At 38.7% G+C, this 13727-nt stretch overlaps 1 protein-coding gene across 2 annotated transcripts in view; it reads right to left on the reverse strand.

The window, feature by feature from the left end:
• Window positions 1-2737: 2737 nt before the first annotated feature.
• Window positions 2738-13727, reverse strand: part of si:ch211-191a24.3 (tensin-3) — a 51934-nt gene continuing 40944 nt past the window's right edge. For both annotated transcript variants that reach the window (XM_056262811.1, XM_056262810.1), the window contains exons 17-27: window positions 12828-12984; window positions 11177-11535; window positions 11006-11092; window positions 9986-10117; window positions 5779-5874; window positions 4986-5063; window positions 4824-4901; window positions 4570-4738; window positions 3586-3654; window positions 3281-3310; window positions 2738-3179 (exon numbers count right to left, since the gene is read on the reverse strand). In XM_056262811.1, the coding sequence (XP_056118786.1) occupies window positions 3035-3179; window positions 3281-3310; window positions 3586-3654; window positions 4570-4738; window positions 4824-4901; window positions 4986-5063; window positions 5779-5874; window positions 9986-10117; window positions 11006-11092; window positions 11177-11535; window positions 12828-12984 (1400 nt within the window). In that variant the 3' untranslated portion in view covers window positions 2738-3034. The remainder of the gene's footprint in view (window positions 3180-3280; window positions 3311-3585; window positions 3655-4569; window positions 4739-4823; window positions 4902-4985; window positions 5064-5778; window positions 5875-9985; window positions 10118-11005; window positions 11093-11176; window positions 11536-12827; window positions 12985-13727) is intronic.

The raw sequence follows: 13727 nt of genomic DNA on the forward strand, positions 1-13727 counted from the left end.
GGACTCAGAGGTGGAGTCGTCCTTCACCCAAGCTGAAGTCACCGAGCTAGTCAAGAAGCTCCTCGGTGGCAAGGCACCAGGGGTGGATGAGATCCCCCCTGAGTACCTCAAGTTTCTGGATGTTGTGGGGCTGTCTTGGCTGACACGCCTCTGCAACATCGCATGGCGGTTGGGGACAGTACCTCTGGACTGGCAGACCGGGTTGGTGGTCCCTCTTTTCAAGAAGGGGAACAGGAGGGTGTGTTCCAACTACAGGGGGATGTATGGATGTAAAGCCTATGCCAGGGTACTGGAGAGGAGAATTCGGCCAATAGTAGAACCTCGGATTCAGGAGGAACAGTGCGGTTTTTCGTCCCGGTCGTGGAACACTGGAATGAATAAAAATTCATGTTATTTATTTTCTAAAAAGCTCTTGGCCAAACAAATATTACATTTCAGAGCGTGACAGGTGTACAGTTCAGCATTTGGTACTAATGGCAGTTAATTTATCACATTGACAAATGTATAATTATTGTACATTGTGGAACAATTGATAAAACTAGTTACAAAAATTATCTTAGAAAGTTCTTGAGTGGTATAAGTTAATCTATTTTTAAATAACAGCTGTATATTGAGATGTGGTGGAAATGACATTTGTTCATTGCAGGTCGGAAAAAATTTAAAATATTAACAATTTCTCTTGTAATCTAAGTTTGTCCTCTTACAGACCTTAAAACTAGACAAATTATTCAAACTTATGAGACTGTGTTAAGTGACTTTTGAACAAGTTTTTTTTTATTCAACTACACAAGGCTAAAAGTGCCCCTAAGAAACACCCATATATAATAAAAAAAATAAAAAAATACTAATTTAGTCAGAATACACAGTTACTTTTGAATGGCATTCAATAAGAAACTAACAATAACTATAGTTTTAATAATCATTGTAATTCTATGAGAATTCAACACCACAAACATAACGATAACGACAGAGAAGAACAATATTATTATCATTTTTCTCCAGCTGATAAATGATAAAAAAATTGGCAGCCAATCAGAATCCATCTGACTTCAACGAGCTTACACATTTAAAGCAGCAGACACCATAAATACACTGAACGCTTATAATAAACAGAAAGATATTGTGAATTCGTGTGGATGCTAATATCGTTATATTTTTCATTCTTGGAGTGAACAGGGCATTACAGTTAAGGCAGAGCAATTGTTTGCAAAAAAATGGTTAACCCTTATGTCTGAATGCCTACTTATACTATATCGTGGGTGAAAAACAGTACGTGAGCTAAGTGTATTATGTCAGAATTCATAGTATTCATAAAACAGTAGACGAAAAGTACCTGTATGACCTACAACTTCAGGTCCAATTGGCACTTTACTATCCCATGAGGCCACTGGAGAGGTTTTGTGATGGGCAGTGAAGCGACGCAACAGAGCTGGTAGGTCACATCACAAAAACAACATGACATGTTGTAGATGTCCAAATTACTTTCACACACATTCATACTATACAGAACATATTTTGATGGTCGCAAAGTAAGTTCCAAACCAAAAGTAGTTCCTAACTTCATGTAATGCATGATTTTGGGGGCAGCTAACATGTTTGTAGCTCGATAGACAGCTATACAAAATAGCACAATATAACACTTAATAGCACAACCATTTTAAAGAAAACTACCTAACTCGTGAAGTTTGTTACAGCCATAATAAGGTAAGAAAATAAGTCTGCGTAACTAGCATTAGCATTTTTGTGTATGTTTGTGGCTTTAACCTGCAAGTGAACCAACTAGCATGTCGACAGAACTCATGATAGATGTCCTTTCATGACAAGCACTGTCTCAATTTAGTACCATACAATATCTATATTGTATTCTGTGCATGTATAGAGTCCATAAAACATTAGTTTACAAATAAACCAAAGAGACAGCACAAGAAAAGTACAGAACAGTTTTTGTAATATTTATGTCTGATTCAGATTTATTCCAAGTGAAACTTTAAGCCCAGAATCCTCTTTGATCAAGCATTTACACACTTGTTCAGTAAAAATAATATGTCAGTACTGAGTTTACCGAGAGTAATGTCATGTTGCTTACCTCGAATACGGTGATTTATCAAATAAGACGTTTTAACAATCATGCCGCATAGATGAGTAAGAGATGAATATACACAGAATATGAGTTATATGATAAATATTTCCAAATATATAAACAAAGTTAAGCCAACATGCTTTTTAAGGAAACCACTTGTCATTAACTGAAAATGTTAGCTCCGCACTTATAAACAAAAACACTGATAAACAACAATGTACTGAATATTTTGAGCTATAAAAACATTAAAGTGGTATTTGATATACACAAATATATTTATAAAATTGAAAACATTGAAGTTTTGTAAATTGATATGCAAAATGTTCTTTGGTCTACATCTTGTGGATGTACGTATGTGCCCAGACACAAATTAATCTAGTTACACCTCCATCATTATTATTTACAAACAAAAAAAACAGGGACCTCCGAAATACTGCAAACGAAACTCCAAAAAACTCTTCTAGGCAGCTAAAATAATAATAATAATAAAAAAACAACAACTGTTAAGTCATTTTCCCCCTTAGGCTTTCAACTCCTTTGAGCAGACTCTGTTTATGGCAGTTCGAGAGTGAGCTAAAGAAGTGTGGCGCCCCCTACTGGACGTGTCACGTGATGCAACAGTACTGCATGGATTTCAAAGACGTCCTCAGTAACGGTCATCAGGAATGTTGTCCTGGGACTTGTGAAAAGGGTCGGCCATTAAGGTCCACCTATAAATTTGTTCCCGGTCCCCATGAAGTTTAGCGATGCCCCATTTTGTCCAAATAACGGAGAAGTTTCATCCATTACAATACTGATGTTTCATCTTCTCAACACCATCAGCAAGTGGAACTGATCACATAACTGTAGCAAAACCGAGTATGTTTTGGTCTTCTACATTTGAAGTCGAGGGTGTTCTCAGTGTGTCTGTGACTCAGTTCCATCCGCCAGAGTCTCTGTGTATGTTTTTTTTTTCTATTTGGTCTTCTGAGAGCCTATCATCACCTTGGACACAAAGTTGACAATGGCGCTGGCGGGCTGCTCGGGGTCGTGTTCGGCGAACAGGTGACACACATTCTCTGTGCTGCTTCCGCTTTTCCTCGCAATAAAGCCAAAGATCCTGTACACACACACACACGCACAACAATGAATAAATGTCCAAGGAGCGCGTTTACTCAAATACACAACTAGCACTACTACAAAACTGAGATTGGGACTCACTTTGCAGCTGTGCAGCCGTCTCGTGTCCATCTGTGAACAGATCAGTTGAGATGTCAGATAATCCCACAAAAATCCAATTTAAAAAATAAATGTTGAATTAAATAATTCAAATTGCCAAATAAACATACTAAACAATTTATAAAACAGCTTATAAATCATACTAAGGTGACGTTTTTGAAAACGTAGAATATACAGTTTGTACAGTATAAAAATCATTAGGTCTATGGAAAGCATGAAACATGGAAGCCCAACGTGTGTGTGTGTGTGTGTGTGTGTGTGTGTGTGTGTGTGTGTGTGTTACATACTTCCTGTCCTGAGGATCCAGGGCACAGAATATCACTGTGTTGACAGCATAGTGTCTCCTGAAGAACAATCTGGAAACACAAAGTAAAAACTACATTGTATGCATGTATAGGCCCTTTTGTATGGTAAATGTATGGTCATTGGTCACCGTGATTTTGCCAAATAGGATGTTCCAGGATCAACATGTTTTGTTTCCGAAAATGTAGTCTCTAACCCTACTCTAAACCTAACCCTACCCATAAATTATCCCTAAAGGGGATGTGATAGGTGAAGTTAAGTTAAGTTAATAACACTGATGTAGACGCACCTAACCCTGGTTGTAAGCCTAAACTTGACATAAACTCTAAACTTGTCCCTCAAATCTGATTGGTTGATTGGAATGTTGCACTTGGTGAAATAACAATCACCATACCTATATACATTTATAATATTACAAAATAGTTCTCTTTCTATTCATAAAACAATCCTGAAAAAAAAAAAAAAAAAAAGTTTCCACAAAAATATCAAGCAGCACAACTGTTTTCAACATTGATAATAATAAGAAATGTTTCTTGTGCACCAAATCATGTTTAGCTACACTGAAGACTGGAGTAGTGATGCTGAAAATTCAACTTTGACATCACAGGAATAAATTACATTTTAAAGTACATTAAAATAGAAAACAGTTATATTTTAAATTGTAATATTTCACAATATTGCCGTTTTTATTATTTTTGATCAAATAATTGCAGCCTTGATGAGCATAAGAGTCTTACAAAAAGTTCTAAAAATGACAAAAACAAATTATACACAAAACAACAGCTGATTATGAGACATGGGACAAAACATTTCACACAGCATTACCAAAACTAGTTTTCAAAATAGCAAACATCTCTGAATAATGTTGAAGCTGATTTCATTTAAATGATGGCATTACATTATCACTAAAAACCCACCTGACCATAAAATATGAATTAAGAAACAGAAACAAAGAGAGAGAGACTCACTTCCTCTGGTTGTCTGTGAGGGTGATTCCCTGTGCAGACACTTTAAAGTGAACAACAGTGGATGTGGTTGGTGGATCCATACTGCAAATCACAGTGGTGGCCTTCTGAACACCCTGAACTCCTGTCAGAGACTCCAGCTCCACACTGCCCAGGAACCACACGTTACACGCTGAACAACACACATACACATTAGCACATGAAACACATTTCCTATACAGTGATCAAATTCAACATGCACACAAATATTCAGTTACCTGCCCCCTGTTTAAGTAGCTCTGCTGCAGAGTTTGTAGATGTTTGTGCTGGAGATTCATTTAACTCTTCTAGAGGGTCTAAAAGAAAAAGGGCCTATCCAGTTAGTACAGAAACACTAGAAAAAAAAAGACATGCAGACACGCACTAATAACTTTACTTACCTCTGCCTGGTATGATGAGTCTGCAGGGTAAAGCCAAGGGTGTGATTGAATGTTGACACACCAAAGCTGTGAGACTTCCTGTACATACAGGAAACATTTTTAATTAGTTTAGCTAAATGTTTTACCATCATATTTTTCATACAACAACAATGCACGGTTGTTGCAATTTTGCTTATTTAAAAGGATATGTACTACTGTTCAAATGTTTTTAAATGCTTTTAGAAGTCTGTTATTCTACAGTATATTGTGAAATGTTATTACAGTCTAAAACAACTGTTTTCTATTTGAATATATTTTAAAATGCAATTTATTCCTGTGACTGCAAAGCTGAATTTTCAGCATCATTACTCCAGTCTTCAGTGTCACATGATACTTCAAAAATCATTCTAATATGCTGATTTGCTGCTCAAGACACATTTCTTATTATCATAAATGTTGAAATCAGTTGTGCCGTTTAATGTTTTTGTGGAAAGTGTGATATATTTTTTGAGAGTGTTTTTTTAAAGAATAGAAAGTTCAAAAGAGCAGCATTTATTTGAAACATAAATCTTTTGTAACAATATAGAAGTCTTTAATGTCACTTTTGATCATTCTACTGAACAGAAGTATTAATTTCTTTCAAAATGAAAAACCTACGCCAAATGAGTGAAAAGAAAATGGAAACAAATATGCATGACGCTCCTGATTACGGCCACTAGAGGGAGATCTTGACCACGCAAATGATAAGGTTTAAATAGCAGCACTCAAGTCCTCATTAACATCCATGGAGACAATGACATCAACAGATACTTACCAAAGTAGGGTTCATTGGGGCAGCCTTTTAACCGCACACCTTTCGGTGTGCACTCGATCAGGAAATGCCGCACAAGCTCATTGGACAGATCACCCACTGTGCAAAGAGACAGGAAATGATGCCATATGTAAAATTATTTTTAATTATCAAAGCAATTACATGTATGTAGTAGCAATAGGAAATGCACTGAAATGTGTCGTACAAACTGAGAAAGTTGCTCTGAAATGATCAGGGATCTTGTTATAAAGAGCATTTCGGCTGCTTGTTTCTAATTTTGAGATCCTTCAGAGGGATCTACAGGGGAGCAGCAACAGCACAAGGACAGACTTTCCTGCATTTTACTCTAATCAGGAGTTTAGGAACAACATTACGTATCCTACTTCCTCCTTAATACCTCATTCTGACTGGGCAGGTCAAGTTTCTGAACACCGAACAAGCGTAACTGATGTTGAGGATAGACAGACTTTGAGAAATCAGAGTTTGTTTGTTTGGTACAATAAACTATCTCAAAATGCGATTTCTCATGATACAGAAAACAATTTAAAAAACAGCATAATAATACTGTATGAAACCCCCTCTTACAGAGACATCTAGAACTATGATAATCAGATGGAGACGGACAGTGTGTGTGTGTGTGTGTGTGTGTGTCTCCCCCTTCCTTCCTCTGATTGAGAGACACACCATGTTTACGGAGGCTCCAGCGAACGCTCCAGCTGTGTTCACACTCATTCAGCTGTTCCTCACACAATAGTGTTGGGACGTCCAGCTCTTCAGGGTCTTAAAGTCTATCAAATATTTCACTGCAATTCATTCAAGGAGTTGCCCAGTACAGGCAGTTAAACCTGGTATTAAAGCAGCATTAAGTAGGAATTCCGTTTTTGTCAAACAACGACCCCTAGAGTCGCTGTGGAGTACTTGTACTGTCGTGAATAGCACTCACGCAGAGATGGCCATAGACAGTAAAAGAAATGGACAGAGCGATCTCATTGGAACTCAGTTGAGACAGTTGAAGCCCACTTTTAGCGATTTTTGAGAACTTCCGTTCCTGACGCGCAGACTCAGACCGACTCAAACTTAGCTTGATGACGTGAGCAACCTGTCTGACAGACGTTAATCTTCTAGTAGCTGTGCGTGAAAACTGCCAACGTTAATCTTGCAGAGACGGGGAACTTGAGCAAAGAGTCCTTTATCGTGAGTGAGCAGGAGTAAGTATTCCGTTGCTTTTATGGACTCATTATCTATGGGCTTCTCCCTTGACGGGACGTCCCCCCGATTGCCTGCGAGCTTCTCCTCCTGTCTGTACGGTAACTTCTGTACAGCGCGACAGAGAGTCGAGTGGTTATGACGCAATCGTTAGCCTATTTTTACTAAATCTGTTTCTACGGGGCCATAGTGTAACATAGAAGGTAATGGAGCCCTTTATACATTGTCGTGTTTCTTTAGAAATAAATAATGGACAAATGGAGTCTTTAAACGCCTCAGATGTAAAGTTATTCGCTGTCAAAGTGACGCCAAAATGAATGGGAGTCAATGGAAATGCTAACGCAAGTGAAGTTCTGCTACAAAATGGCGGCACCCGGCCGGCTTCAACTTCCGGTCGATGGATTACCCCCTTGGAGATGGCTCGCACTCACGGCCGGATCCTCTCCCCTGTACACCGGTACCTGTTCAGTAGGATGGACGCTGTAACGAGTGGAAATAAGGTATGGCCCCTTTAAGAGCTGCGCGCGCCGTTTAACTGTCGGCAGTCTGTATTGTATGTGTGCCTCGAACACCACATGTATACGGCGCCGGGTTATTTCTGTTTGATGCTCATTTTATCAGAATTTTATCAGATCTGTTTTTTGCCGTAAAGCAATTCGTTACCTCGCGAGACCTGATATCACACGATACTTCCTAACACTGAGGCCGGCGGCCCAAAGTTGCAAGGGTGGTTTTGCGGCTCACAGGCAACACGAAATCAGTAATATAAACATTACAATGACTCCAAAGCTGTTCGGTTAAGGTAAAAAAGTTACTTCGTTCACCTTTAAGATGCGTTTTGGTCGATTGGATCACAAGTAGACGAGGGAGACATTCCTGTTTACACCTGGTGTTTCAATTCATCTCTTTTGTCCACTTTCGACTAGTGATGGGCGATACTGCAAATTTCTGTATCGATCCGATACCAAGTAAATACAGGGCCAGTATCGCCGATATCGATACCGATACTTTTTCATTTTAAAAGCATGCATTTGAACTTGTATGCACTTTCCTGTGCTAGAGCAGTGTGTCATGATTTATGAGGTGAATGCATCATTAATATGCTAAATCTGAACACGTTTTCATGACTACTAGTCCTATTTTGTGATTTGTGCTCTCAACTCCCCTTTAATTAGTCAGTGACTTTTACAAAACTACCCTAATTATAGTACTAGCCTACTAGTACTAGCCTACTGTTCAAAAGTTTGGGGTCTGTAAGATTTTTATTTCTCTTAGTAAAAACTGTAATATTACAATTTAACAATTTAACATAGGCTATCTGTTTTCTATGCCATAGTAAACTGTAATTTATTCATGTGATCAAGGCTGAATTTTCGGCATCATTACACTTTAATATGCTGATTTGCTGCTCAGGAAACATTTCTTATTATTATCAATGTTGAAAACAGTTTCATATTTTGTCGGAAACTATGAAACATTTTATGCAGAATTATTTGATGAACAAAGTTGAAAGAACAGCATTTATATGAAGTAGATTTTTTTTAACAGTGTAAAACCCTTGACTGTCACTTTTGATCAATTTAATGCATCGATCCTTGTTGAATAAAAATATTAATTTCATAAAAAAGATCTTACTGACGTCAACATTTTAAATCGTTATGTACAGTTTTGTTTTGTTTATTGCGAAATAACTCCCGATTGTTTCTCTGACATCTAAGCAAGGCTTCGTTTCCCAAATGCACTGGGCATGTGAGCTCAGCGAAGCACCAGCATCGAACACTCTCTGTGATTGATTGGTTTCGTCTTGTATACAGATGACTAGGAGAAAAGGTTCTATCCTACACAATTACCCGCTAACATTCGCTTATTTTTCGCACTGAATTGCGTGCTAAATTAATAAAAAATTACTGGTAAAAAAAATACACATTTGGATCGATATTTTTATGTGAGGATCGATCCTTTTCGATACCACGTCAGTATCGAAGTATCGATACTTTAGGATCGATCCGCCCATCACTACTTTCGACCACTTCTGTCCTGATTTCTTCAAGGGGAGGGACTATGGGCGGTTAAATGGTGAGAGAATATTGTGCGTTTTTCAAACTTCAAGTTTGAAGACGTTTTGAAGACGTTTTTCATCTTCAAACCAAACTTTGTTCCCAAACTGACAAAGTTTAAATCCCGTCCGGCTAGCGCACATAATGTTTAAAGTAGGCGGTCTCTTGTGGCCGTTTGAACACATTTGACCACATGAGTGTTTACACTACGAAAGCAATCTGGTCAAATGCGTTTTCGACTAGCTCTGGAAGTGGTCGAGAGTGGACAAGCTCAAAACGTTTTAGACCCCTTTTACACCTGTATTTAGCGTCGTCCACTTGTGATATGATCGACCAAAACGCATCTCAATACCAGTTGTAAACAGAGCCAGAGAATCTATGGACAGTTCATATTTACCTGTTTTACACAGATAAAGTGCTTAAAGTTGCATGAAACAGAAGTTGCGATAGGCTTTTCTTCCCTATTGTCACATATATCAGCGTGAAACAGTTTCTCAAACAAGAAAAAATGTAGGGCGGGACTTGATTTAGGCAGTAGATTGGATCATTGGATGGTTGTGGTTTGCTATTGCTGTGATGTCATGTGAGTGACAAGTTCTCCTGCCCGAAAAACACGTCGTCAAAGAGAAGAGAATGTCATTGCAAGTGGGAAGGGAAGTTATATTGATTTAAGATTACGAGGGCACATGAATAAAAAAAATTGTGATGTGCAGGATAAATCAGTTATAATAAATTCTGCAATTTTCCATAAAAAAAAAAGAAAAAAAGAGGGAATTGTCAAACCAGGAACCAGGGTCAGATATTTTCCACACCAAGGACTTGTTAAGGTACATAAAATATGGTTTTAAAACTCGTATAGTTTATGGGCAGGTTGTGCGTTTGCCCAGTCAATTGCGTCATCGTTCAGCATAAGTCATCATAAAAAGAAATGTGCAGCATTCTCTTACTTTTCTTGCTTTGCTGTAGAACGGAGGGTGGGGGCGTGGCCACCTTCATGGCCAATCCGTAAGCTCCTCTGAACGAGTGACTGTCTCTGATGATGAAGGAGCCCGGCTCTTTATCCTTGAGAATGCCAATAGCTACAGCAAAAAAACACATGTATTATTCAGTCATATAAGAAGCAAAGAGGATGTAACGCTTATAAACCAGGGCACTGCAGTGATGGAAACTACTTTGAGATCCACTTTTAAAGACTTTGAGAGTAATCAATTGATCAATTTACATATAACTCCAATAAACAGAACTCCATCTGAACCAATTGATTTACTATAAGGAATTAAAAAGGAATTTCCATTGCTTAATATGATTGAAAACATCTGTCAGACTTTAGTCTGCTTAAAAAAAGTAGCAAGTAAAAACAAGGCTGTGAGGGACAGAAGTAACTTCAGTGTACATATTCAGCAAACAAACATTGAAAATCATCTTTCTACACATTTTCAGTGGTCAACTCTAGACAACATAAGAAGTGATCGATGCCCTTATGAGTGAATGCAATATTAAACAGATTGTACTTACACCATCGTCCAAAAGCTTGGGGCTGTTTGGTAATTTTTGGTTAATTCAGCAAGGATGCATTAAATTGATCAAGAGTGACAGTAAAAAATTCAATTTCAAATAAATGTTGTTCTTCTGAACTTTCTATTTATCAAAAAATGCAGGGGAAAAATATTAAGCACAACTGTTTTCAACATTGATGATAGTAATAAATGTTTCTTGAGCAGCAAATCAGCATATTAGACTGAGACTGGAGTAATGATGCTGAAAATTCAGCTTAAATGACATATTATAATATATATTCAAATAGAAAACAGTTTTTGATCACATAAATGTGGTGCTGTGGTGAGCATAAGAGACCTCTTTCAAACTTTTGAATGGTAATGCATAGTCTCAGTCTCAATTTTGTTCAACTCATATTTAACATGAGTTCTACCTTCAACTAAGTCCTACTGATGATCTAATACTGTTACCTTGGTCTCTCGAGATATCCGGCTTGTACCAGAACTTTGATGTATCCTGAACAAACTTCACGTTTTCCGGTTTACTGGCCATGAAATCTGCAAATAAGAATATCGCCACATATTTTAAATCTGAATCTGGCTGTGTGTGTGTGTGTGCTTGCAGACAGGCACGCCACTCACCTGGACTCGGTGTAGATCTGGTAGGCGAGGTGTTGTGACTGGCATAGGACGTGCTGACAGCACTCCTGCTGAGCGGGAAACTCAACATGGTCTCCGAGCCCTCCGTCCCACGTCTCTTCAGGGGCAGATGTGGAGGTAGAGCCACATCCAGACCCAGAGCCTCAAGACCCTCCACAGCCTCCAGCAAGCTGCTCTCCAGTCCTCCCACATCCAGAGACGAGGTCAGGCTGCGGGGAGCTCCTCGAGGGGAGCTGTGGGAGTTGGGTGCCGAGAGGGTGAGGGGTGGGGAGGGTTGGGGTGTGTAGTGACTCAAGGGGGTGCTGGATCCACCTTCTAACCAGCAATGAGCTGGAGTGGGGCTGCAAGGAAAAAAGAACACAGCACAGGGTTATCTTTTACATATCATGTACGTAGACAAACACACCCTACCGGGTGTTTATACATTGTTAACAGGGCTTGGCATTAACACCCGCCAACCCGCCAAATGCGGGTGGATTTCAGCGGTGGCGTGTAACGCAGTCACTTCTACTAGCCACTTTGGCGGGTTGAATTTGATATAATATGCATTTAGCAATTGTAGTTTTTTTTAAAAGGCATATGAAATAATAAACTATCTAGTGTTGTCAAAAATATTGATCCTAACCCGATACTGAAATATCTGAAACTCTTCGGCAGGGTACACAATTTAGGTGCGCGTTCTCGCTCTCTAATATCTCTGACACACAAACCCGTGTCCCTTTACTTGCTTGTTTAATTTGCTCCGGATGAATATTGTTGGTGTGTTACAGGGCTTGAATTTTGGCGAGGGATTGCTTTAATTTGACACATTCCCACAGATTTTGTGCTCACACCCAAAGTGCGTGCAGATAAAGACAATTATATTGGCTATATAAAACAGTATAATGGGTCCGTGTGTCAGGTCTTAAAGTGACAGTAGCCTGATATACAGATTGCCAAATTATGAGATAATATTAAAAATATCTACAGTAGTCAACATTTGAAGTGGATCAAAAAAGTTCATCAAAGTTGCCCTGTGATGAAAGGTTTTGATCCACTTCAAATGTTGACTACTGTATATGGCGGTTTTTCCCTGTGGTATCGATGTAAAAATTGTGGCCAGTGAAAATGCTGAATGGCTAGTAACTTTTGAAAACCACTAGCCACAGTGGCTGGTGAGCAAAAAAGTTAATGTCAAGCCCTTATTGTTAAATATAGACTAGATACACAATAATGTGACCAGTGACCACACATGCAACTGAAATGCCAGATTTTACTTCGGTTGTGTAAGAGAGGTTTTGATTTGACTGTTACAAAATGTAGCAATGATAAAATTTGGACAGATACTGATTGGCCAAGTGTGTGTGTGTGTGTGTGTGTGTGTGTGTGTGTTTGTTTGTTTGTTTGTGCGAGTACACTACCATCACACCATTATAATGTACAGTATGAAAAATGGATATTCATTTTGAGATGGTTTAAGATTACATTTAACAGCATGAATACATTTTTAGCGTTTTAAAATAATAACTTTCTTTGAGTAATCTGAATGTGAAATGAACATGCACAATAAAATATCCAATACAATCAATAGCCAATATTGATATACTGATATATAATGCATCCCTATTGGTTGCTGTTGTTTGACAGTCATTACCTGTCTGTGTTGACCAATGGGCTGGGGGTGGAGATAGAGTGCATGGATCCAAACATCCTCTGACAGGAGGCGGGACTTCCTGTGACATCAGAGTGGAAGAGCTCTCCGTCGGATGACATAGATGTGTGCGTCATGCTGTCGACGTAACCTCGTGACTCTAAGAAAAAACAAAACACAAAAGGAATTTTAAGACCTGAACCCAATTCCAAGACCAAGAGCGCACACACACACATTGTGTTTACATGTTTAATGGAGACTCTCCATAGACATTATGTTTTTTATACTGTACAAACTGTATGTTCTATACCCTTACACTAACCCTAAACCTACTCATCACAGTATGATTTAAAAGCAGTTTTGTCTCAGGGGGACTAAAAAATGTCCCCACAAGGACAAGGATTTCGGATATTGCCATCTTTCTGTCCCCATAACGTAGTGCATACCTGACACACACACACACCTTCATCCAGTTTCTTCAAGAAGATTCCATTCAGTATGAGCAATGTCTTGCACGCCCACAAAATATTTGAAGACCTGCGCTGTGCAACCAGCTACTAGTTGGCAAATCCAGGTAATAAATCAAGTGGTATTATTGGATAGATCATTGTATGGGAGCTGGGATTGTGGGTTTGGCAGAAGCCCATACACACGCATTCTTCAGATTGTGCACATAACAAACCACAGGGGAGGGACCCTGGAGGAATGCCTCTCTGTCTGTCTCCTGCTCCCTCCCTCTCTGTCTGAAAACTGGCTGGATATAATCAAATTAATTTTGTGGTAAATCCTATTTGACCTTACCCGTAATTAAATATGAAGAAAAAATAAATAACAATGCTATTATAGCTTCAAAAAGCAGTTAGCAGAATCAAACATTAATACCTGTGCATTCATTTTTTTTTT

This window comes from Rhinichthys klamathensis, unplaced genomic scaffold, assembly GCF_029890125.1.
Source record: "Rhinichthys klamathensis goyatoka isolate OS25496 unplaced genomic scaffold, OSU_Roscu_1.1 h1tg000196l_1, whole genome shotgun sequence".
Lineage (NCBI taxonomy): Eukaryota > Metazoa > Chordata > Actinopteri > Cypriniformes > Leuciscidae > Rhinichthys > Rhinichthys klamathensis.